This window comes from Suncus etruscus, chromosome 1 (assembly GCF_024139225.1).
Source record: "Suncus etruscus isolate mSunEtr1 chromosome 1, mSunEtr1.pri.cur, whole genome shotgun sequence".
Lineage (NCBI taxonomy): Eukaryota > Metazoa > Chordata > Mammalia > Eulipotyphla > Soricidae > Suncus > Suncus etruscus.
Genome location: NC_064848.1, coordinates 136853587 through 136879841, shown reverse-complemented (window position 1 = coordinate 136879841; position 26255 = coordinate 136853587). Strand labels below are relative to the sequence as shown.

At 41.5% G+C, this 26255-nt stretch overlaps 1 protein-coding gene across 1 annotated transcript in view; it reads right to left on the bottom strand.

Moving 5' to 3' along the window:
• SND1 (staphylococcal nuclease and tudor domain containing 1) overlaps window positions 1–26255 on the bottom strand; it is a 531547-nt gene that overhangs the window by 446455 nt on the left and 58837 nt on the right. Inside the window, exons 3-9 of the mRNA XM_049774313.1 lie at window positions 23822–23942; window positions 16239–16317; window positions 13311–13471; window positions 10424–10515; window positions 9280–9438; window positions 7754–7860; window positions 4789–4879 (exon numbers count right to left, since the gene is read on the bottom strand). Coding sequence (XP_049630270.1) covers window positions 4789–4879; window positions 7754–7860; window positions 9280–9438; window positions 10424–10515; window positions 13311–13471; window positions 16239–16317; window positions 23822–23942 — 810 coding nt within the window. The remainder of the gene's footprint in view (window positions 1–4788; window positions 4880–7753; window positions 7861–9279; window positions 9439–10423; window positions 10516–13310; window positions 13472–16238; window positions 16318–23821; window positions 23943–26255) is intronic.

Here is a 26255-nt window from a genome sequence, read left to right as displayed (position 1 = left end):
ATTGTAGGAAAGAACAAGCTGAGAAACTAGATGGAAAAGCTTTTAAAAAAAGCTTAGAAAAGCTAAAGTTACAGAATGTAGATGACTTATAAGTCATCTGAAGCTTAGTAGGCCTCAGACATAGAAAAAGCAAGCACAATATTGTGAAATTTCATGAAAGAAGTTTTCTGAATCTGCATGTTGAAAGAAAAACTTCATAAATAAATGAGAAATAAGAAACGTTTTAGAGGGCTGGAGAGACAGTACAATGAGTTATGGTGCTTGCCTTACACAAAACCAACCAAGATTCAATCCCCTGCCATCTCCCCCAAAATCAACCCAGGCACCATCAATAGTAACCTCTGAGCACTGCTTGCTGTGGCCTCCCACCCTAAAAAGAATAGCTTCAGACATATAAAGACATATAGACAGCAAAATAATCATCACTATGCTAGTGGAGCAATGCCTGCCCAGTGCTGAACTTCAGTAACTTCAAACAAAATCCCATACCTCATTATCAATCAAATGTAAGTCAGACCTCACAAGAGGTCTCAAAACCTTTCCCTCACACTCTTTTTCCTCAAAGACCAAGAGAACGTGTGACTAAATTAATGTCAGAAACTATGCAATGAAACTGTAAGATCCTGGGGCCGGAGAGATAGCATGGAGGTAAGGCGTTTGTCTTGCATGCAGAAGGTCAGTGGTTCGAATCCCGGCATCCTCTAAGGTCCCCCGAGCCTGCCAGGAGCGATTTCTGAGCATAGAGCCAGGAGTAACCCCTGAGTACTGCCAGGTGTAACCCCCCCCCCCAAAAAAAAGAAAAGAAAAGAAAGAAACTGTAATTCCTACAAACATTAATCCCTACACATAAGAAAGGCAAAATAAAAACACTGCCCAAAGATAATAGTGAAGAAATCCAGAGAAGACCATTCTGTAGCAGGCAAAAAAAGAGGGATGACTTCAGATCAATAGAAGTCGCAGGACTTTTTAAAGTATTATTCAAGGGCCAAATCAACAGGCAGTGGGTAGGGCCCTTGCCTTGCACATAGCCAAACTGGATTCGATCATAGCACCCCATTTGGTCTCATGAGTACCACCAGAAGTAATTCCTGTGTGCAGAGTCAGAATTAAGTCCTAAGCACTGCCAGATGGGGACCAAGAGCCAGATAAATAAATAAATAATAAAAGTATATTTCAATGTATTACTGAAACAGATAATCAGACTGAATCAAAATCTAAAGGCAGTTTAAATAGGTCAAGTCTGAAGTTGAATTAACATATATTAACAGTTAACATAGATCACATACTAACATAATACATTCTATATTGTGTATGTATACACAGAGAACTAAAATTATCAACTCCAGGGAAAACAAAATATTGTGTAGAAATGCTTATGAAGCTCAGCAGTGATTAGTATTTAAAAGTAAACATCATATACATACAAGCAAAACCACAACTGTGATATATTCAAATGGGAAGAACTGGGAAAGAACATGTGTAGGGCAGCTTGCACATAGGTGAAAGTAACAATGTTGAAATTAAAATAATTAAATAATAAAGCCCAAAGTGATAGTGCAACGAGTAAGGTGCTCGTCTTGCTTGCTCCATCCTGGGTTTGATTCCAAGCCTCACACATGTTGCCTAAGCATCACTGATCCTTGAGCATAGAACTTAGAGTAAGCCCTGGGTACTACCAGCCATGGACCAAAACAAGAATGTAAACAAAAAAATTAAGAAAGAGCAGTAAACATTTAATTCCAAAATATGAATTAATCAAGAGCTAAAAGTAGGGGCCGGCGAGGTGGCACTAGAGGCAAGGTGTCTGCCTTGCAAGCGCTAGCCAAGGAAGGACCGAGGTTCGATCCCCGGCATCCCATATGGTCCCCCCAAGGCAGAGGCAATTTCTGAGCGCTTAGCCAGGAGTAACCACTGAGCATCAAACAGGTGTGGCCTGAAAAACCAAAAAAATAAATAAATAAAAAGGAGCTGAAAGTAGCTACAAAATGGAAGAAGAAAATGAAAGATTCTGCTTTTTAATTAAAAGTCCATAGAATTCTTTAAACGTTTATGCACAAAAAATGAAACAGACACATAAAAATTAACTGTGAAAGAGCACAGATCAGTACAGCTCAGAAGTGGCTGCCAGTCTGCGCTGAGATAAGGAACTTGCACCAAAAAATAAATCAACTATATCACTAAGAATTTTGCTGACATTTGTTCTGTGGCAAGCTTTTCTTGATGAAAGAAGCAATGCCTTGATTTACATTCTGGCTCAAACTCCTTATAACACTTCAAGGCACTTTGAGTTGGAACTCAGATCAACGGTCAGCAAACTTCTGTAAAAGGCAAGATAGCAAATATTTAAGACTTTGTGGGCCATATGTTCTCTGTTACAATTACTCAATTCTCTTACTGTATTAGGAAAACAGACACAGATAGTACATAAACAGACAATGAAGTCTGTATTTTATAATCTAAACACACAAAAAAAGGAAAGGGAAGGGAATTAAAAAAAAAACTTTTCTTGCTAGGGTTGCGGCTTGGTGGTGTGGTAAAAAATAAGTTTCACACACAAGACCCAGGATTCAATCAATCCCTTGCCCCACAAAAAATAGAATTCAATACTGTATGACTGAAACTCAATCGTGAACAACTTTGTAACTTGTTTTTAAAATAATAAGAACAATAAGAATTCAGTTACTCTATATAGGGAACAGTATAGTATTGCAGCTGGGACACATGCCTATCAAGTGTTCAACCTAGGTTCCATATCCAGCACCACATGGTTACCCTAGTAGCAGCGGGTATAGCCTTTGTGGCGCCCAGCACCACATAGTTAATCTGGAGGTCGCTGGTACTACAGGGTTTTAGCAGCCTCATATACTCAGGTCCTGGCAGTGAACCAAGAGGCAGGTTGATAGAGAATCACTCATGGTCCCTGAGCCTCCTAAACACCTCTTGGGAGTTTTCCCAGTCAAATTCTCTATACAGAATCTATTCTCTGCTCATAAGCCATACATAAAACATGTGCTAAAGCAGATTTGGCCCACAGGCCATTGTCTTCCAATCTCTAGCATGAACAATCTGATCAATTTATTTTAAAGCCATTTTTCTACTTACAAATGTGATTTATTTCTCCCTATTCTGAGTTTCATACCCAAATGACCAAACTTTATGTCTAAGATTCTTCAGGGGAATGATTGTTCCTCATCATCTTCTATCAGGTCACTTCTAGAGGCAATCTCCTATATTCTGGCACTATCATGAATAAAACTTCATCATCAAGAAAAAGTTCATCTGATTTTAAAACAAAGCAAAAGACCATGAAAAGAAAATGGAGAGGGTGACAAATCCTGAAGCTTAAAATGGAGGGGATGTTCTTCCAGCCAACTCGCCCTTTTCTGGTCACGAAGCACACTGTATTTAAGCTAATTGGGTTTCTTTCATCAGCAATGTAACAGCTCCCCAACCTGCAAAGACCCAAAATCTCCCCCCAAGTCCCTTGGCATATCCTCAATTTTTCTACAAACTTGACTTAAATGGAGAGCAGGCTGAAAGGGACAATAACGTGTGGGATCCACCCAAGCATTAGATGCCATCACCCCTGCAATAGGCACGATGAGCGCAGGCCCTGCCTCTAGAGGCCTCTGCTTCTAGAACCGTTTCTTGGGCTGTGCAGCTATAGGCCAGAATGAAGGCTCTAGCCACAAGGACAGCTGAGTGGGCTCCCACGTCAGAGCAGCAGTCTATGTCCCACGTTCCATGGAAGTACAGCTCACACCGAAAGGAAGCAGGAGTCCACTGGTGAGCACTCAGGTGGGCAGGGCAGCGCTGCCCCAGGACTACACCCACGAATGGCCACTACACAGCATGACAGTAGTTAATCAGAGAGCTCCTTGGATATTTCCTACCAGAAGAGGGAAAGAGGACATTTGAGCTCAAGCTCTCCAGCTCTCTCCCTCTCTACTGACCTACAGCTTTAGGCATCATCAAAAAGAAAGTGAAAGAGAAATTTCAGTCAATTCCTCAGACTTGGTTAAAATGTTGCCATGCTGAGTGAACCTGTTCTGGATTTTCAGGCTTGCGGCGCCACCTAGTGGTAGGACATCCCTCACAACTGACGCACACGGATACTGATAGAATATGGGTATTTAAAGGTTTTGTCAAAGAATACGGATATTTAACCACTTGAAATCCATAAAGGCAGACGAATTCTCAGCATCTCCTGATAATTAGGCTGGCAAACAATTACATTCAGCCCTTTCTGAGTTGGCCTACCTACCCTACCTGCCAACAAGGAGAGAAGACTTTCTATAGCACCATCAATATAACCAAGGAATCTGTTTAGGAACTCTAGCTCCTCTTAAAAGAAAGCTATCCCAGAGAACTTATGTATAAGACAATTCTCAGGGAGGTTAGGAGGGAACAGAATCATGGTAAAACTAATACCACAGAAGTCACAAACTAAACGATGGCGGGGAGGAGCGGTGCATAGTAAATGTTAAAAAGAAAGAAAGAAATAAAGAAAGAAAGCCATTTACTACAACGAATCCCTAATATCTGAAACAATTTTCCATTCAGCAAGGTCTAGAACTATAACCTATGAGCTTCTCAAGAACTATGGTAATCTACTGCAAGAAATAAAACGTTTTTGTGGTTTCTGAGTTTCCTGTGATTAACATACACACACCCCGCTGGTATGCCTTTTAAATACTCTCAGAGCTAAAGCATTTGGTGGTTCAAATATTTGTATTATCACCAGCCTGGCAATGTCCACTGTGTCTCAGAATGCTGAGAATGACTCACCTTGGCAACAAACTGCTTGTCCTTCTGGTCCAAATTAGCAGTGGGAGGCACATAGTCTCTCCAGAGTCTCAGCCTGCGTTCCTTGGCAAACCTGGCAACAAAATAAGGGTGCAAATCACTCAGACACACCAGGTCAGCAAAAGGAATCCATCACCCAGGGAATCAGCAGGGAAGAATCCTCCTCCTTCATTTCAAGACAAGGCACCCAGAGAGAAGCTGCCAGTCAAATCAGCACAAAGTACACGAGGCGCTTAAGGAGCCAGAGTGATAGTACAGAAGGGAGGATACTCTCCTTGCAAGCAACAGATCCAGAATCAACCTCTGGGGCAATCAGGATTCAACCTCTGGGGCACCCGCCTTCACACACACACACACACACACACACACACACACACACACACACACACACACACACACACACGTGCACGCATGCCCCAGTTAGAAAGGCAGTAGTGAACAAATTGAGCTAACCCAAGATGCAAATATACTAAAAACCAACAGCACGTAGATGGAGGTCTAAGTGTGCAAGTTTTTGAATCTAGCAAGTACAAGGTCATCTTGATATCAAGGCCTATCCAAAATTTCCTGAATGATTGTGCCAGGCACTGGTTAGCCAAAGATAAGAGCAATGGCTGCTCTCTTTGTGCAGAAAGTGCACACAAATACACACATACACACACACTCTCACTCTCTCACGCTAAGCAAATCTGTCTTTTAAGTAGGCAGAGACCTGCTAAATCTCCCTTTGAATTATTTAAAAGGTTACCGGTCACCCAAATTCTGCCTGGCAATGAAACAAGAACAAAATTGTCACTGTAGTGCAACTAAAGGATAAGAAAAACAGACAAGAGTTTAAAAACCATGTTGGTAAAAATTTGTCTCTAAAAGTACTAAGCCCAGTAGACATTTTTTGAATCAGAAGAATGGGAAACAAAATATGTGCTAAGATTAAAAAAAAAAAACAAAAAATCGATGAACAGCTGTCTCAGGGTATTTACAAATAAATGAATACATGTGCGGAGAAAGGCACCATTTCTGTAAACAGTAGTGCAATCATTTTACAGCACTAAAATGAGAAAGAGTAACATGCAATAGCAATGAAATACACAGAATTCTTAAATAGATTTTTAACAACAATATAAACAACTCAAAATCAACAGCAGCAAGCAATCACATACTAGCAAAAAAATTGCATTCCATATCTTAACCAGTTTAATGATGGGCACTCTGAAATATTTATAAGCTCTCCTACAGATGTTACACAACTCATTGATACCATTTTCTTATATTCTTCACTAGATAGGCAGAAACGTAATAAGTTCCCTTCCCCACAAAAAAAGAAGCATCACTAAACAATCAGAGGTTTCTGAAGACCTCTCCAGAGAAATTATTTTGGGGGGGGGTTGGTTTTTAGGTTACACCGGCTGCGCTAAGGGGTTACTCCTGGCTCTATGCTCAGAAATTGCTCCTGGCAGGCTTGAGGGACCATATGGGATGCCGGGATTCGAACCACTATCCTTCTGCATGCAAGGCAAACACCCTACCTCCATGCTATCTCTTTGGCCCCAAGAGGAAAATAAATTTTAATTTAATTTTGGAACCACATAAATGATGATTTCTATAATCATCATGGTTATTTTTAAATTAATCTATGTTTTTGCTGTTGGGTTTTAGGCCACACCCAGTGGTACTTGGGGCTTGTTCCTGGCTCTGTGCTCAGAATCACTCCTGGCTGGACTTCAGGGACTAAATGTAATGTTTAGGCTCAAACCCAAGTCAGTTGCATGCAAGGCAAGTCCCATGCCCCTTGTTCTATCTCCCCAGTTCCTAAATCAGTTCATGTTTGGAAGGTAAGCCAAGGTTCAGATGCTCAGATCTATTTTAAAAATCTGTAAATAATTCTGCTTATGGAATGGAGGACCATAAAAGACCTAAATATTTTTTAATGGGGGCTGAAAGTCATACTTGGTCTTTAACTTCTCTTAGCTAGTCTTATAACAGAAATGTGAAGTTACCATGGCTCTTAATCATGACTTTCTAATTCTGAAATAAGTCATATAGCAAGCTAGAAGCATGTGGCAGGCATCAGCGATCTGAAGCCATGATCTGCAGTCCTCTGCGGTTTTCTAAGAGACAGAGCCCAGGACTTGTCTGAAGATCATCCCTATTCATCTCCTCCTGCCACTTGCTTCAGCACCACTAGGCCTAACACAAGGTTTCAACCCTCCTATATCTGGAAATACTTAACGTTAACCCTTGAAACTGCCACTAGCCCTGGGAACTTCCACTACCATTTTTCTGGCAGAAGTTATTTCTTTATCTGCAGTTATTCGGAGGTAACTCATCATTGAATTAAGCACACAGGGTGCTTGCCTTGCATACAGGTGACCTCAGCAACCCATATGTTCCATGAGCCCCACCAGGGGTAATCCCTAAGTGCAGAGCCAGGAGTAAGCCCTGAACATCAGTCAGGTGTGCTCCCCATTCCCCAAAATCCAGCAGAATTAGAATATGGTCCCATAAATGAGATCATTAAGACTTGCATCTTGAACAGCCCTAATTAAAACAGATACTCTCTCCTTCCATCAAACAAGTTCCTGGCTGATTGTCTGGCAATAGCTACTATATTCCTTCATTTCAATTTCATGCCATGCCTTAAGTGAGGGTCCTGGGGAAAAAAAGAAGCTGAGAAAATGGTTTATAAGCAAGTTATATGGAGAGGTATGCATGTGTGTTAATCCATGACTTTATTGCCCAGCACCAACTCAGACTAGACCTAAAGACTACTAACAACAAATCAGCCACTCAGTGAGGTCTTTGCTGCTTCTGGGATTTCTCTTATCCTGAACTAAAATTAAACTAAAACTATCTTGGCAGATGGGTGAAAAGATGACCAGTAGATTTCTTCCCTTCCAGGGCTTTACTTAACAGACCTCCGGCAGAGGTTCCATCCGACAGACCTTACCTCTCAGCTGCCCTCAGCTTTTCTGCGCCCCGAGTATACACCGCGATTGACCAATCCACGCAGCGTGCAAACCCTTCCTTGAGAAGGAGCTCTGTGATGTTACCATTCTGAAAAACAAGGGACAAGCACAGGCAGGAATGGAGGGCGTCTCCTACCAGAGAACTTGCTTCTCTAGACATCTTCTATCATTAACACAGACACAATCTATTCTGTGGGTCACAACAAATTAACAATGGAAAGAGCAGAACCATCTCTTTCACTGAGGAGCCCAGCAGAGAAGCCCAGGACTCCCCCACAGCACTGGCTTTAACCTCCCAACACCCACACACTAACTCACTAACAGGGCAGGATAAATGTTGGTAGCACTGAAGGGAATTGACTTTTCAATAGCTCTTCTTGTGGGCAGAGGATGTTAATCTGTTTCGTGGAGATTACTCCTTATTATTTCCTTCCCTCTGATCAGCACTTACTCCCCTTTTCATAACGAGAAAGCTGAAGAAGCAGCTGAATAAGGAATAACTTACACCACATTTTACCCAATGAATTACAATGCGCATCCTGCTGTGACCCTGAGCCATCTGGCAGGGCATGGGCCAGCAGTCCCCAAGCAGCAGACATGACCTTGGCACATTCCAAACTAGGCCTCCCTGATCTGCACAACTGCCACAATAGCAGAATTCTCCAAGCAAACCAAGTTTACTCTGTATAAGATACATGTAATGATAAAATTCTACTTTGAGCCAAGTCTTACAAAACAAGGTCATTACTTGTCCAAGAAATAAATACCCACCTTTTGTAGTATACACAGTAATTCTTTATAGTCACAATTCAAGAGCTTAAAGGACAGATCAGCTGCTCAAAAGTAGGGTTGGGAGGTAACAGAATAGGCCTGGAATATAATCTGACTTCCTATACAAAGGGTCTCTTATCTACAGACTCCCAAATGGACCTACATACCGTAATACGGTAGTTACAAATAGTTCCCCATTCTACTAGGAACACAATTCTACATGTTCCTATGCCACTGGTGAAGGACAAAACAATGGTCCCTCCCTCCTACTGGCAATATCTAAGAACAACCAGGCACACAAGAGACAGTGTGTCACTTCTTCCCCTTAGAAGTCAGGTAACATTTGTGATTCATTTTCTAAAGGCAAAATTGAAGAGATTTGTCCAATACTAACCACTCTCACCCATAGAAAATGCCTAAAATTCAGTAGGTGCTAATCCTGCTAAGATGGGACTTTTTCCCAGGAGACAATCCACTCAGCAGCACTCAAACTTCCAGGGTTGCATTTGGTCCAGTGAAGGCCATTGGTGTCTGGGAACGGGCAAGGAGCATGTGTAATGCCAGAACCCAGGGAGGACCTCGCACATGTACCCGAGTACTCCCACCCCAGCTTTCTCCCTGATCCCCCTTCCAAGGTCTGTAAATGGCTCTCCAATTCCAAAAGGAGAGAAGCAGATTGCAATTCACCAAACCTCACTGCACAGCCCACCCCCGAACCTCACATAGGCACACTCACTGGATGAAGGATGGTACCCAGAATGTTCTGGTTGTGGCAGCTCTCCAAAATGATCTGAACATCTCTCTGAAGCAGTCGAGACTCAGTGAAAAATTTGGCTTCTGCTGCAAAAGGCTCTGGTGTTTCACTGCCATCAGCTTCCCGTCGAAAAGTAGGGCACTGAAGCAGAAAGATGAGGAGTGAAGGGTGAGAAGCAAAGCCCAAAAGTGAGGGCCAAGGCCCCTCACCCTGCTTTGAACATACACAGTTGAGCCAGGGAAGGCCTCAGACCAATCCTCCAAACTTCATGAAAACATACTGGGAAAAGCATACTGGCAAAGCATCTTAGACTTCTTAGGAAAAGAAAACTCAAGCTATTTCCGGGAAGATCATTTCAATTATAGTTGGAAATGACCCTTTGCCAAGAAATGGATTCACCAGTGCCTTTCTGTAAACTCTGATTTTATTGTTGTTGTTGCTGGGGGTGGGGTTCCTACACCCAATGGTGCTCAGTGTCTCCTCCTGGCTGTGCTCTGGGGACTATAGGGAATGTTGAGGATCAAACCTAGTTAGGCTGCATGCAAGGCAAGCGCCTTACCCACTGTATTACATGTCTGGCCCCAATTGCTTTTCTTTAGTTAAGAATATTTTATAAGAGAAGTATTTTCAGCAAACTTCATCCCTCCTTTCTGCGTTTCAACTACCAACACAGCCAACTCCAAACAGACCCTAAATATTGAAAGAGAAAAAAACACCTCTTATTCCATCTACTTAGAATCATCCCATTACAATTTATAAAGTACTCAAGTCCAGTTATTTTCAGCCTTATTACATCTACAGACTGTTAAAAACAGGAAACATTTCACGGACCACTAATGCAGAAATCAGAATCATCTATAATAAGAATTTTGTACATTAATATTTACAAAAGCATCACTGCATGACGTAGAAGCATCAAGTGTTAAAGTGGCAAGAACACTTTGTAACGGGCAGGAAATTTCTGCCGACTGGCATCAACACTTGGACCACCAGTTGAAGATTACTCCCTGCTCCAGTGGATGTTAATAGTTCGTGCCAGAAAGAAACCATCCCCCCACTCCCTGGGTAAAAGAATCTCCATATCGCTGAACAGTTTCACATACCCCAGTCAATTATATGAACTGACCTTGATCCCCGATAGCATGACCGTAACCAGGTAGTTATCTGGAAGTAGCAGAGCCCTGACCACACTTCCGTCCCGGACATGTTCAATGATTGCTGCAGAACAGAACAAACAGCTTAGGAAGTTCATGGAAGTCTAGCCCAGATAAAGAATGTCCCATCAAACTGCAGTGAGCACAGCTCTTCCCAGCCAGAAAGTCCCACAAGATGAAGCAAGTGGTAAGGGGTCCCACAAGAGTCTCCCACAAATTATTCCTTGGGATATTTAGTAGACTAAATTCTACTGTGGTGCTTTGTGAGGTTTTTGGGGGGCTGGATTGGGGGTAAGGGGCTCCCTCAGAATTTAGGGGCTATCCTTGGCTCTGTGCCGGAGACCATAGCAGTTTCTGGGATAAAAACATAGGTCAGTCACAAGCAAGGTAAACACCTGACCTGGACTATCAGCCTATCCAATTGTTTCCTAATCTGACTTCTCATCTTGAAACATTTTGGAGCCTCCTGGTTACAGCCTAATTTTGTGCTCCACAAGCTAGGCTGCTTATTTGAGAGAATCAGGGGCCACACAAATAAGAAGCATTAATGACTTGTTTATGCCACTAAATCTATATGTTCAAAGTAGAACCAAGAACTCTACATGAATGTATGCATTGTTGAAGTAGTATAGAAAAGATGTATTTATAATTTAGAGTCTCAAGGGTGATATTTAAATTTTTGTTTTTGACTTTGTTTTTGTTTTTGGGCCATTCCCAGTGACCCTCAGGGGTTACTCCTGGCTATAGGCTTAGGCTCAGAAATCGCTCCGGTCTTGGGGGACCATATGGGACGCCACAGGATCGAACCGTGGTCCGTCCTAGTCTAGCACAGGCAAGGCAGATAGATGCTTTACCGCTTGAGCCACCACTCTGGCCCCTAAATTTTCTTTTTCCAAATATTACTGTGAAAAATTCGTAATTCACTTGTCACAATAAAAATTATATTAAAAAAATAAATCTGTATATAATCCCAAGCATATAGGTATACACAATAGATACAAAATCAACATTCACTAACAAATCATGAAGCAACTTATTTTAAAACAAAATTTCAAAAGTTGCATGGTCCCATAAGGTGGAGACCAAAGTATTAAACTAGGTCTAGGGATATATTATAATGTGACATATCTCATTAGGTTCTTTATAAATTAATGCTGGTATTGTGCTTTAAGCCATGAAAATCATGTGGTTTCCTTCCTAATTAGCATATAAGGAAGCATTTTATGCCCAAATTGTTGATATTAACGTTTATCTGACCATTTCTTCACTATAGTTATTTTCCCCATTTGTCTGTTGTGATGAAAGCAACTAATGATAATTATATAAGCCAATCATTTCTTCCATATATATTTGTTGGTCTGAGACAAACTTCCTTTTAATTCATTTCTTTGTTTATATCATGGTAGAATCAGAACTTTAATTTTACCAGTGGCTTATTACAATGAATTGTGATGACGTCTCAATATCCTAATTGTCATAAACTTAAAAAAAGTAAAAATTTTTATAAAAAAAAGTAAAAAAATTTTATTAACACTTCTGACTCTAAGAAACAGTTACCTGGTGTAAGTCACTTTGCTTTCAGAACCCATTTCTTTTATTTCCTTAAAAGGGTAATGGAAATATTTTTTTATTTCTTTCTCTTGCGTAAGATCTCAAGAATCAAGAGACATCATTTTCCTTCATTTCCTTGTTAAACAACTAGTTTATGTTTCTAAATAAATAAACAAATTTTATTTTTATTTTTGGTTTTTGGGTAGTAGGAGGTACTACTCAATGGTTACTCTTTTTTTTTTTTGTTTTGTTTTTAAGTAAAGTTTTTCCACCCACAGTTCAAGTTGTTTATGACTCACTCCTACAATGTTCCAAAAACCATCCCTTCAACAACTCTCTCTCTCTCTCTCTCTCTCTCTCTCTCTCACACACACACACACACACACACACACACACACACACACACACACACACACACACACACACACACACACACCCACCACTGTTATTTAAAGGGCATCAAGCATATCACTTTACATCCTTTCAGCATTCAGTTGTTCTCCACTCAACTATCACTGTCATGGTGGTTCAGGAATTACTCTATTACTTTTTTTTTAATGTTTTGTTTGTTTTTTTTTGTGGGGGGCACACCCAAGGATGCTCAGGGGTTACTCCTGGCTATGGGCTCAGAAATTGCTCCTGGCTTGGGGGACCATATAGGACACCAGGGGATCAAACCTCAGTCCATCCTAGGTTAGCGGTTGGCGCCGGCAAAGCAGGTATCTTATCACTCCGGCCCCATGGAATTACTCTATTACTCTTGACTGCCCTCAGGATTTATTTCTGGCAGCCTCAGGGAACCCTATCAGGTGACGGACACTAAGCCTGAGTCAGCCACATGCAAGGTAAGCACCCTACCCATTATTCTATTAACTCTGGCCCAAAAAAAAAAAAAACACACACACACACACACACAAACAGCCAAAGTGTGCAAAAATATCAGTCTTCTTGGGGCCGGAGCAGTGGAGCAAGTCTTAAGGCATCTGCCTTGCCTACACTAGCCTAGGACAGACCGCGGTTCGATCCTCCGGAGTCCCATATGGTTCCCCAAGCCAGGAGCAATTTCTGAGTCCATAGCCAGGAGTAACCTCTGAGCATCACCGGTGTGGCTGAAAACAAACAAACAAAAATATCAGCCTTCTTCTGCCTTTCAGAATCAAATTCCTCCCAAAGCACCACGCAATTATTTTAACCTAACAAATGCTCTGGGAAATCAAGTCAATCAAATGGGCTTTGAAAACATCAAGAAGCCTGAGAACAAACAGCAGGAAACCAACAAAACACATGTATTTGCTGCCTCCACCTCACCATTGACAGGCTTCTGGTGGTGGGAGTCCACAAAGTGCCTTGGGTTCTCGATGGTATACTTGAGGTCCCGGATGGTGTGGGAACCCGTTCCCTCACTCCACATTCCTTTCTTGGCTGCCTTCGCTTGCTCCTCACATTCTGAAAGCCGGTTCTGCTCAGGACTAGGAAGAGAAAAAACCAATATATGTAGTTAGTAGGTTAGCAACCATTATACTGGGCTCTCCTCTGAGTCTGTTTTTGCTCACCAACTTCTCCCCAGAGCATTAGTTTCAGATCCATAATTCAAACCCAAACCTGTGACCGAGAAATACCAATTTCCCGATCAGAGGCTGAGTCCTTCAAACAAATGCTCAATCCTAAGAGCATGTAATGAAAAACTCCAAATAACACAGCATCTCACAATACTGCCATCAGTGGTGAGAAGAGAAGGAACAAGTTGTTGGTTTGAGAAGTCATTCGGGGCCGGGCGGTGGCGCTGGAGGTAAGGTGCCTGCCTTGCCTGCGCTAGCCTAGGACGGACCACGGTTCGATCCCCCGGCGTCCCATATGGTCCCCCAAGAAGCCAGGAGCAACTTCTGAGCGCATAGCCAGGAGTAACCCCTGAGCGTCACAGGGTGTGGCCCAAAAACCAAAAAAAAAAAAAAAAAAAAAAAAGAGAAGTCATTCTAGGGGGTATCCAGCTTCACTTAACCACCCCAGATTCCAACTCAGGAATCCAGACAGAGTAGGGAAATGACAAAGAACTCGGCCCATTTTTCTGTCCTCTACAGAACAGAGATAGGAATGGCAGAACAGACACCGCTACTACAAGAGAGTGGCACCCCTAAACTACCTAAATGTTCGCCAAGGCAACTAAACAACTACAGTTTGAAAACAGAAGGCAAGAAATCAAGGAAGAAGGCCAGAAACCACCATACAAGAATACCCAGAAGACATTGAAGAAATCGACAATTGAAAGCAGAAATGGCCCCCTCACTTGTGTCTGAACCCTAAGGGGAAGAGAGAGCCGGGCAGCTTTCCTCCATCTCAAAAACTTGGCAGCCCCATTGGCTGGCTTGCACACACAAAAAGTTCCACCTTGATCAGCAGAATTTTCTAGCAGGGATCCTGGACCTACAAACTCTCAATCCAGCAGTCTTCAATACTGCTCTTTCCCTTCCCTTCAAGATGAGTTACTTCCTCAGGGATTCAAATTGTAGCCAGTGTAATTTTTTTAAAGAAGGGAGAGTGGCAGGAATGATATTACAGCAGGTAGGGTGCTTGCCTTGCACACAGCTGACCCAAGTTCAATCCCTGGCACTTCATATGGTCTCCTGAGCACTGACAGGAGTAATTCCTGAGTGCAGAGACAGGAATAACTCTTAGTCATGACCAGATGTGGCCCCAAAACAAAAACAAAACAAAACAAAAAAGCCAAAGAAGGGCCACATTGTAGTACAGGGTAGAAGTACTTAAGCAGCTGTATCGATTCTTTCACACCCCATATGGCCCCCATACGCCCTGTCTGGAATGATCCCTAAGCACAGAGTCAGAAGTAAGCCCTAACCACTGCTGGGTGTGGCCCCAAACAAGAAAAACTTAAAATCATAAATGTATCTGAAAAGTTAGAAATAAACATGAAACTTTGGAGATGCTACAGAAGGTAACTTCAGAGAAAAAATGAACTAGGACCTCTCAAGGGAGCTCTTCGGTGGGAGGGAAAAATACTGCTGTGAGCACACTGGATTCTCCCCAAACCCTGTGATGGCAATTATGCCAGCTCCCTTCCTTGATATACAACTGTGGCTCACTTCCAAAACACCACCTGACTGATCTATCTTCATTCAATAAATTCCCACATGCTCATACCCCATTCAGAGGCTCTAGCAGAGGTCTCATTGCAGTAAGAAAGGACCAAAGAGTCCATGGTGAATGGAAAGAGTCTCAAAGTCCATGAAATGCAAAAAGAAAACCAAAAGGTCATTTTTGTCTTTGTTCATCTTGTCAGTACAGGCAATACAAACCACTGTCTAAAGCCTCTTTGACAGCACCAACAGTCATATAAGATATTAGGGGCTTAAGGACTTACACAGCATCTCTAGCCCCAAATTAGTGATGCAGCATAACATCTTTTAGAGGTTAATGTGTTAATGAAAGCCAGTTTCAATTCATCCTACCATGAGGCAATACCAGTGAACTTGAACCTAAAACAATGTGCCATAAATCTTACATACTGAATCCTCATGCCTAACTAGTTCATGCTGCCACTTGCTCAGCAAATACATCTGTACCAACTACATAAGTTATCTACAGACCCAGTGGCCAAAGACCCTTTTAAAAAGCTTTGAAGAGAGAAATTTTCCAACTCTGCAATAGACCCGTTGTGTCTTTGTCAGCTTCCCTAAATCCTAAGCAACAGATTTTGCTTTGACTTCTATTTATTCACTCCACTTTATTTTCCATGGCACTTATTTCCTGCATCTAAAATATTGTGTGTCTATGTGTTTACTGAGTTCATTGTCTCTCTCCATATTAAAATGTCAGCAGAAACCCAATCTGTTTGTTCCCCACTTAGTACATTCCCGTTGCCTAGAATGCAGCCTGGTACGTGCTTGATAAATCTTTCGGAGTTGTAAGGATAAATACATTGGAGCTGGGACATCTATGGCAGAAAATACAGCCCAATGGCTCCTACAAGGACATTGAGTGGAACTGCTTGTTTCAAAGGATATTTAAAATCCTTGTTTTCAAGGATATCAAATGTTGACTACTAACAAATGTTTTAGTGACCTCCCAGTCCCAAATAATCCACACCTGGGCAAAACTTGTCAAAATCACACAAGTGTGGTAATAGAAATTGCAGGGCCAATGCTAAGTTCCCTCCCCTACCTCCCCAGGGCCGCAAGAGATTCCCCCAGACCAAAAGTCAGGAGAGCAATCAGTACTTACTTATTAGCTCGCATGCCTTCTCTCCGTGTGGCCAGGCCTTCTGCAACCAGAGATTCAGCAATGTTTTCCCCATTGGTATCTGAAGAGAAAAGAGAATTTAAAACAAGATTCTCGTCTGTCCCCATCCTCTCCAGAGCAATCAAGAAGAATGGAGACAAACCAAAAAAAAAAAAAAACAGTGGGGTGATGGGTTCTTCCAAAACTTCTTCTTACACTATCTAGCACTGAAGGTGTATGTTCTCAAGATGACAGAAGTCTAGCGTAGCTCTCAGGCCAAAAGCAATCTCAGCAAGTACAGGAGACCAAGAAAGCAAGACACACACGGCAGCCAGGAGAACAAACCCAAGGGCACAGACCTAAGCAACGAAGACCTGATGGAGGGGAACATAACTTCTGCCACTTCAAAATTTAGACAAGGTCTAAGTGTCAGTGTCTAATATACTGGCCTGTAAAATGGACAATTCCTGCTTACACAGGGCCTGTGAGAATTAAAAAAGTCTTTCTACATCTATGTACAGTGGAATATGGGTCAGCAAAAACAAAAACAAAACAAAACAAAACAACAAAAAAAACTAGGAACCCCTACCAAGTATCTATACAACCTGAATGGGGGCTGAAGACTGCCATGCCAAGGGGAACAGACAGTTAAAAATCAAAACAAAACACAAAACCAAACTCAGAGTGAAAAAAAAGAAATCAGACTTGTGGTTAGCAGGGGCGGTAGGGAGAAATGGAGCAAAGTGGCCCAAATGGCAACTCCCAATTACCAGATCAACAAGTATTAGGATGTAGCATAATTCTATGAAAAGCCTTAGGGCTCCTCGCATAAGAGAAAATTAGCTTTCTTTTTCTCTTATCCCTGGCTACAGATATATTAGCTGATCCTAACACACAATTATTTACAATTCAAAACTTCATGCTTTACAGTGAGGCTTCAACATTTTTCCATTCACATTCTCTTTTCACCTGAAAAACTGTTTTTGTTTAGTTTGGGGGGACATACCTGACATGCTCAGGGATCATGCAGTGTTGAAGATCAAACCAGGGTCTCATGGATGTAAAGCCTGGCCCACTAAACTATTATCCCAGTCCCTAGTGTGAGTAACTTTTATATGACCTCAGGTATATGGGTACATAAGCATGTAAATAAGACATTTACTGACATTAAATCATAAAGAAGTTTACTTTTAAACAAATTTGTTGTATTTATGTGATTCACAAACACATTCATATTATTTTATGGGGCTACAGCCTACAATTGAAGCAGCTAATTTCTGTATTATAAAAGTTCCCAACTTACTTGGTCTATTGCCCGCTTCTCAGGAGAAAAAGAATCACTTAAAATCCCCCTGCATATCTACCCTCTTTAATCAAATGAACAGTAAGTGTCCCAAATTGTACCTGAGGCTACCATCACCCCCTCATCCCAGGCACTCTGGAAATCATGTTGGCCAGTTTGTAACACGCTCTTCTATGATTAAATTTGTACAGTACTCAATAAAAATGAAAACACAAGAGCAATCTCAAACATTCAAAAATATTAAACTAATCACTTCTACAAGTTGGTTAGTGCCACGCCTATCACAAAATTAAAAAAAGAAAAAGAAAACAGACAAATAGGAGCTGTGGAGGAAGCATAATGGAGAACATGCTTTGTATTCAAGATACCCAAGTTCAATCCTTAGCACTGCATGAGAATCAGTGGGAATGATGCCAACTACCAAGCTGAGAGTAGCAGCACTTGCCAAGTGCAGCCCAAAAATCAAACAAAAACAAAGAAAAGAAAAATCAAATTAGTTCCTGGATGCTACACCAGCAGGCACTGTTTCAGGTTCTCTGTAAAGTCCCCTTCCTCTCAGGACGACTTATTCACAGCTCCATGGAGGGGTTCCTGTACAAGCTGCTCACAGTGGGGGTCCTACCCTATTAGACAAAGGCCTTCTCCCCTGCTCACAAAGACACCCAAGATAATGTCTAGATTTCTCATCTCCCACATTGCCGCCTACAGAGCAGACAAGAAAGATGAAGTTAAACAGAAAACCCACGCTGATTGGGTTCTACCTGGGCACTTGAAACATTAATTGCATTTCCATGCTACTGAGAAAGCTTTTAGGCTCTGTCTAGTCTCTTAAATCTCTGCTTGTCGAGACCAAACGATAAAGGATGACATCGATGAGGAAATCACCACATAAAAATTTTTAATATGGCAGAGAACAAGCTCCTAGATAAACGAAGCACAGCAGTCTAGCTGATAGGTGATGTCGGTAGAAAATGAAGTTCAGCTTGATTTGTATTCAGCATGTTACCCAGTGATTTTGGCAAGCAGTAACAAGTGGATGCCCTGCCACTGAGCCTCAATAAAGGCCTTGCGATTAGAATGCCCAAATTTCTACAGAGACAACCCATAAGCTGCTTTTCCTACCAATAAAAGCTAAGCTGAATGATATGATGCAAGGAACTATGTGTTTCCTGTGAATGGCGTGAACCTTACCCTGAGCTTACAGCTGAGATCAGACCCAGACATAGATGGCTCTGTGAATCAATACTGCAGCAATTCTTTCACAGCAACCCAGAGTCCAAAGAGTAGGGAGTCAAAAGGTAGATTGACCAAGAAAAGGCTGAGCAAATGAGGAAAGGGGAGAACCAAGCCCAGGGAGGTCCAATCAAGGTGAGCAGCCTTATGAAGTGGGACTTTTTTGTTTTGTTTTTGTTCTTGTTTTTAAGGGTAACAAACTCCTCAAACAATTGCATTTTGAAGATGGTGCATTTCTAGTGAACCCTAACCTGTAGCTATTCAATAATAATGCTGAAGAATTTTCTTACACTATTATTTGAATTCCAGGTAAAAGGAAAATGAACTCTTTCCATATATTTCTATAATTTTCCATACAATCAAAGGTAGAGAGCCATATGTCTGGGAGGCTGAAAATAGTGTTTTTTTCTCTCTACTAAGTTGAACAAATGCCCCCAAGGTCACCCATAACTCACTGTTCTAAGATGAATAAAATTAAAATCAAAATCTCAGGAGACAGGAAAGTTTGCTAGCTTACTTTACTACTTAGTAACCCTGCTAGCTTACTTCCAGTTTCTCAACTACCAAAGGCAAATAGATTATCTAAAGCAACACAGTTGGAAGCTTATTTTATCATAGACTCATAGAAAATTCCATAATTCTGCTCTCAAAGTAATACCAGACAAATATAGCTATTAGTATTCATTCTCATCTTGCTATTTTATGAAGAATATTCTATCAATTTGTTCAATGCCTATTTCAGTTCAAACTCTGTTCCCCAATTTTACCCCATCTATCCAATCCAAAAACACTTTCTCTCTCTCTCTCTCTCTCTCTCTCTCTCTCTCTCTCTCTCTCTCTCTCCTCTCTCTCCTCTCTCTCTCTCTTTCTCTCTCTCTCTTTCTCTCTCTCTCTCTCCTCTCTCTCTCCTCTCTCTCTCTCTCTCTCTCTCTCTCTCACATACACACTCACTCACTCACTCTCACTCACACAATTTAGTGTATACTTTAGACCAGTTTGTGGCTTAGCACATATTAGCTCCTCAAATTCTAACAGCCTTAAAATTGAGAAATTGGGGTTTATAAATATAGATGTGGCAGGAGAGTCAGAATTTTTATTCACATGAAACAACTCCAGAGCAGGAGCATAAAAAAAAAAGGTGGCTTGAAGGCCAGGGAAATAGGTCAAATATGCCTGATAACCAAAGGCCCCAGGCTTGATCCCCAGCACCACCTGGTCTCCTGAATGCCATGGGAGTACAGCCCAGGTGATTCCCATCACTGCTGGGGAGACACCTTGCATAATATAACAATAACAATAACAATAACAACAACAACAACAACAATAATAATATATTTTTTAAAAAGCAACAAACAAGACTTGGCTATTATACTGAGTGCTGCGATAAATAGTGGGATGCACATATATTTTGGAATGAATGTCCTTCCCACTTGGGGGTATATACCTAGGAGAGCAATTGCTGGGTCAAATGGCAGCTCAATTCTCAGTTCTTTGAGCACTCTCCAGACTGTTCTCCATAGGTGTTGGACTAGGGGGCATTCCCACCAGCAGTGGATGAGAGTTCCTTTCATACCACATCCCCGCCAACAGAGATTGTTCCCATTATTTTTAATGTGAGCCATCCTCACTGGTGTAAGGTGGTATCTCATTGTTGTCTTGATTTGAATCTCTCTGATGATGAGTGAAGGTGAGCATGTTTTCATGTGTTTGTTGGCCATCCTTTTGTCTTCCTCAGAGAAGTGTCTATTCATTTCATCTCCCCATTTTTTTATGGCTTTATTTGGTTTTGGGGGGCTCAGCTTTCTGAGTGCTTTGTATGTTCTAGATATCAGCCCTTTATCTGATATGTCGAGTGAAAAGATTTTTTCCCATTCTGTTAACTGTCTTCTTGCATTAGGGTTTCTTTCGCCATGCAGAAGCTTTTTAGTTTGATATAGTCCCATTTGTTTATGTTTGATGCTAAAGTTCTTGCCAATGGTGTTCCATTCTCGAAGACCTTTTTGATATATAGGTCTTCGAGTGTTCTGCCTATTTTATTCTCAATAAACGTTATAGATTCGGGTCTGATTTCAAGGTCTTTGATCCATTTTGAGTTGACTTTTGTATAAGGGGTGAGGTATGGGTTGATCTTCACTTTCGTACATGTGGTTTTCCAGTTGTACCAACACCATTTGTTGAATAGACTTTCTTTGTTCCATTTCAGGTTCTTGCCTCTTTTATCAAATATTAGTTGGCTGTATATCTTGGGGTTTATGTCTGGGAATTCTGTTCTGACCCACTGGTCTGAGGTCCTGTCTCTGTTCCAGTACCATACTGTTTTGATTACTATGGCTTTATAGTATAGTTTCAAGTTAGGTAAGGAGATGCCACCTAGCTTCTTGTTTTTCAGTATTTGTTTGGCTATCCTGGATCTTTTGTGGTTCCAGATAAATTTTGTGATTGATTGTTCTATTTCTTTAAAGAATGGTGTCTGGATTTGGATAGGGATTGCATTAAATCTATATAGTAGTTTGGGTAGGATAGTCATTTTGACTATGTTAATTCTACCTATCCATGAGCATGGGATGTTCTTCCATTTCTTTAGATCGTCTTCAATTTCTTTCTGAAGTGTTTTGAAGTTTCCCTGGTATAGGTCTTTCACTTCCCTTGTAAGTTTGATTCCTAGGTACCTGATATTTTTTGATACTATTTTAAATGGAATTGTATTTTTAATCTCTCTCTCCTCGACTTCGTGGTTTGTATATAGAAACGCTACTGTCTTTTGTGTGTTGACTTTGTATCCAGCCACTTTGCTGTATTGGTTAATTGTTTCTAGGAGTTTTACTGTGGACTGTTTAGGGTTTTCGATGTATATCATCATATCGTCTGCAAATAGAGATAGTTTGTGTTCCTCTTTCCCAACTTGGATTCCTTTGATTCCCTTCTCTTGTCGGACTGCTATTGCTAGGACTTCTAAGGTTATATTGAATAAGAGTGGAGAGAGTGGACAGCCTAGCCTAGTTCCTGATCTTAGTGGGAATGCTTCTAGTTTCTCGCCATTAAGTATAATGTTAGCTGTAGGTAGATAGCTGTAACTATCTTGAGGAAGGTTCCTTCTAAGCCTATTTTACTGAGTGTCTTTAACATGAAAGGGTGTTGGATTTTGTCAAATGCCTTCTCTGCATCGATTGATATGATCATGTGTTTTTTGTCTTTCTTGTTGTTGATGTGATGTATAATGTTGATTGATTTGCGTGTGTTGAACCAACCTTGCATTCCTGGTATAAATCCCACCTGGTCATGATGTATTATCTTTTTGATAAAGTGCTGGATTCGGTTTGCTAAGATTTTGTTGAGTATCTTTGCATCTATGTTCATTAGTGAGATTGGTCTGTAGTTTTCTTTCTTGGTGGTGTCTTTGCCATCTTTGGGAATGAGTGTGATATTTGCCTCATAAAAGGAGTTAGGGAGGATTCCTGGTTTTTCTATGGTTTGGAAGAGCCTATGGAAAAGTGGTAGTAAGTCTTCTTAAAATGCTTGATAGAATTCACCTGTAAATCCATCTGGGCCTGGGCTTTTGTTCTTAGTGCACCCCACTATTTATCGCAGCACTCAGTATAATAGCCAAGTCTTGGAACCAACCTCGATGTCCAACAACAGATGAATGGATCATTAAGATGTGGTATCTATACACAATGGAATATTACATGGCAGTCAGAAATGATACAATCACAGACTTTGCAGCAACATGGATGGACCTAGATCATATTATATTAAACGAAGTAAGTCAGAAGACAAAAGAGAAACACAGAATGGTAGCACTATTCTGAAGCACCCAGAACATACAGCTTATACACAACTAATACTCTACAATCAAATAACAGGGTTTAACAGGGTAGAAACTCCAAACACTGCAATAGTCAACATATACTCGGGAGCAGTGCCCAAAATACTTGAAAAAGGAACAATGCACACTCTTGACTACACATTATACCACAAAGAAAAGAGCAACACCAAAAACTGCAGCATAGAGAGAACAAGTATGTAATCAACCTTCCACAACAAAGGCCCACAATAATCTCTTAGAGATTATTGGAACACAGGTAAAGAACACCACGGGAAATCATTGTCTCCAATGGAAACATCCCATAACACTACGTTTTAATGCCTTTATCTTACTACATTTAAAATAACCTCTCAGCTTTTATGTCCACAGGCGTCCTTGGATACAAATGGCGGACAAACTAAGATGGCAGCGCGGGATACCAAGAGATACCATACCTAGCTCGCACTACGAGATGGCCCCGAGAAAACTCTTTAACATACACTTTATCTCTAGGTTACACCTTCTTTTAGGAATTGAAGCTCGTGACCAGTCAGACCACCAAGCAGTAACTGAGACGTACAGACTTAAACTACACGCTCTATTCTTCGAACACATTCAAGCAAACTAGCATTACCTTGCTATTCTCTCCTCTCTTCTCACTACTTTCTTTTTTTATTTTTTCTCTTCTTTTTTTTCTTTTCTACTCTTCTCTTTACTTTTTTCCTTTTCTCTTCTCCCTTTCTTTCTAATGTATTTTCTCTTTTCTCCCTTCCTACCCCTTCCATATACCTTCCCCTTTCCCCCCTTAAAAAAAAAAATCAACGAACAAACAAACAAAAAAAAATCTCATGACCACAAACTCAAAACAAATTGTCCTTTTCTAAAGAGAGTTCCCAAGAAGAGAATAAACACAAGACAGATAAAGGAAATGGAAGATGCAATGGGAAATCTATATGAATTCAATTAGCACTGAGTCCTAGCAGCCCACAGCCACTGACTTCTAAGAGCCAAAGGCCTCAAAACAGGAAATGGGCAAAGATGACACTATACACACACCCAAAATTGGGCAGGAAGCAAGCACAGGTGACCAAAGTAATTGGATCACTCACTCCTGCATCTAGAGCATGTCCAAGCAGACCTACTATTTAGGGCCGGGCGCTGCATTCTCAAGAACACAGCCTGGCCTCCCACCAGGGGAATCATCTCAAGAAGGAATTTCGGTCTCACAGGCAAATGACTACTCACCTTTTCCAAGGTAGATCATGCCATATTCTCGGCCCTGAGGGGTTTTGTTCTCTATCGTGAAACAGACTTCCTTCCCAATTAGCTTCTTTCGAAGGAACTCCCGAGCAGGAAATGCCCAAGGCTGAAAGACAAAAAAACACATGTCACCAGAGACCTGCCTCTTCAGGCCACAATCCATACCATCCCTTTAAGTAACCTGGCCCTTAGGCCCTGAGGAAAATATAGAAATGAATCCCACACCTGGAGGCCCACCAAGGTAGTGGTTAGAACTGGCGTTCAGTACTGCCTACATAGACCTGGCCTTGACTACAGGAATAGTAACTGCCATGATCTCTCGGGTCAGTCACGACTTAAAACCCCTTCTCCATATGCATCAGCCCATTCTTGAATAAGAAGTCCAGCTCAAGGACTAACTTAGCCCAAGGGAGGCCATAAACCACCACAGCCGCCTCCATTTGTTCTACTTGTTCCAGTGTATAAAGTGCTTTCATGACTTAAGCATGATTATTCATGACTATTAAACTCAAGTGAAACCAGCTCAAGGCATTATGGGAATGAGGACAAGATTCTAGCTCTGTTATTATTTCAGAGTTCACCCCACTCGACTAAGAGTGGACATACTTTATTTCTACCAGCTTTGAAAGTACAGCAGAGTTAAGAAGAGGGAGGACTACTCACCACTTTCTGACCACCCAGATTAGTGCTGTACCAGCAGAACCCAGATTCTTGAGGAAAACACAGCTACAGGTCCCAATAAAAAGGGATGCCAAAGGCAGCAGTTCTTCCCTCCGACCCAAGACCCTCACACAGAAAATGAGCCACAGATCCAACAACAGGGAGAAGATATTCTGCATGATTTCAGATTGAAAGGAGTAAGTTTGGCCCATCCCTACCTGCTTTCCAAAATACTTGGAAAACCTCTAACCAAACCAAGTACTCCCAGGGGGCTAGAACTAGTCAGGAAATAAGGCATTTTTCTTGCATGTGACAAACAAATTCAAATCCCTGACACCTAACTCTAATCTCCTGAGTACAGGAATAATTGCCGACTACTCCTAAATGAACTACAACAAAAAAAATTTTTTAAGATAGTACTCCTGAGGGCCGACATGGTGGCGCTAGAGGTAAAGTGTCTGCCTTGCCAGCGCTAGCCTAGGACGGACTGCAGTTCGATCCCCCGGCATCCCATATGGTCCCCCAAGCCAGGAGCAACTTCTGAGCACATAGCCAGGTGTAACATCTGAAGAAAAAGAGACTTCATAAAATTTTGTTTATCAACAAATCAGTTCAGAAAGCAATATGCTGCCTTCCATTTCTACCAATGAAACCAAAAGCTTTGTTTATGGGCTTGCTGAAGGATCTACATTTTACTGCTATACAGTCACTGGATAGTAAGAGAAAGAAACCCTGGAGGTCTTACAAATCTATGTATGCTAGTTGCAAAAGAAAATAAGCTAGTTTCTGCAAACCATTCTTTCTTAAACAGGCCTTCTCATATCCTACACCATCCAGGGTTTGACAAATTCCAGAACTGAACAAGTTGGTAAATAGGAAAAGAGGCAACAGGCAGACTCAGGAAAACAACTGACCCTTATCAGAGAAGCAGGGCCAGGGCTTGGTGAGAAGGTCCAGCAGAAGGTGATCTGAAGAAGACTCCGCCCACAGCCTCCCACAACTCTAATTTACAGGGAAAAATACTGAAAGCGGGGCCGGGCGGTGGCACTGGAGGTAAGGTGCCTGCCTTACCTGCGCTAGCCTAGGAGACGGACCGCGGTTCGATCCCCCGGCGTCCCATATGGTCCCCCAAGCCAGGAGCGACTTCTGAGCGCATAGCCAGGAGTAACCCCTGAGCGTTACCGGGTGTGGCCCAAAAAACCAAAAAAAAAAAAAAAAAAAAAAAAGAAAAATACTGAAAGCATTTATCTAAAGAAGTCCTGAATGGTCTAAGAGGAATTAACTGGTCTGTTCCAAGGATGTCCCAGAGCTCTACTAGCAAATTGCCTATTTTAAGCACAACTCAAATTTCCTTCTTCCCTAAAGGCCTGATGTCAGGCACTCTAGCAGCCCAGGCTTCTAGTCCCAAACCTAATCACAGCTTTGCTGTCTAGAGCAATGAAAAGGAAGTTTTCAATCCTAGTCCTTGGTCCAGCTACATTCCTGAACCACCAGCGCAAGATTAAATCTCCAACAGAATAAAACCTGAAAACAAGGTATTTTCAGATATAGTCCAAAGTGCAATACTTCTTGCCCTTCCTCTCCTAATCATCCCACTGGACAAGCAAGAAATGAAACTAAACATTCTCTGCCACCTACCCCACCGCCTCGATTCCTGTCAATGAAATTCACTTCTGTATTTCTCAACAAAACCAACATAGCTTTACATGTAACAGGCTCAATACATCTGTGGGAAATAAATATTTAATTCCCACAGCGC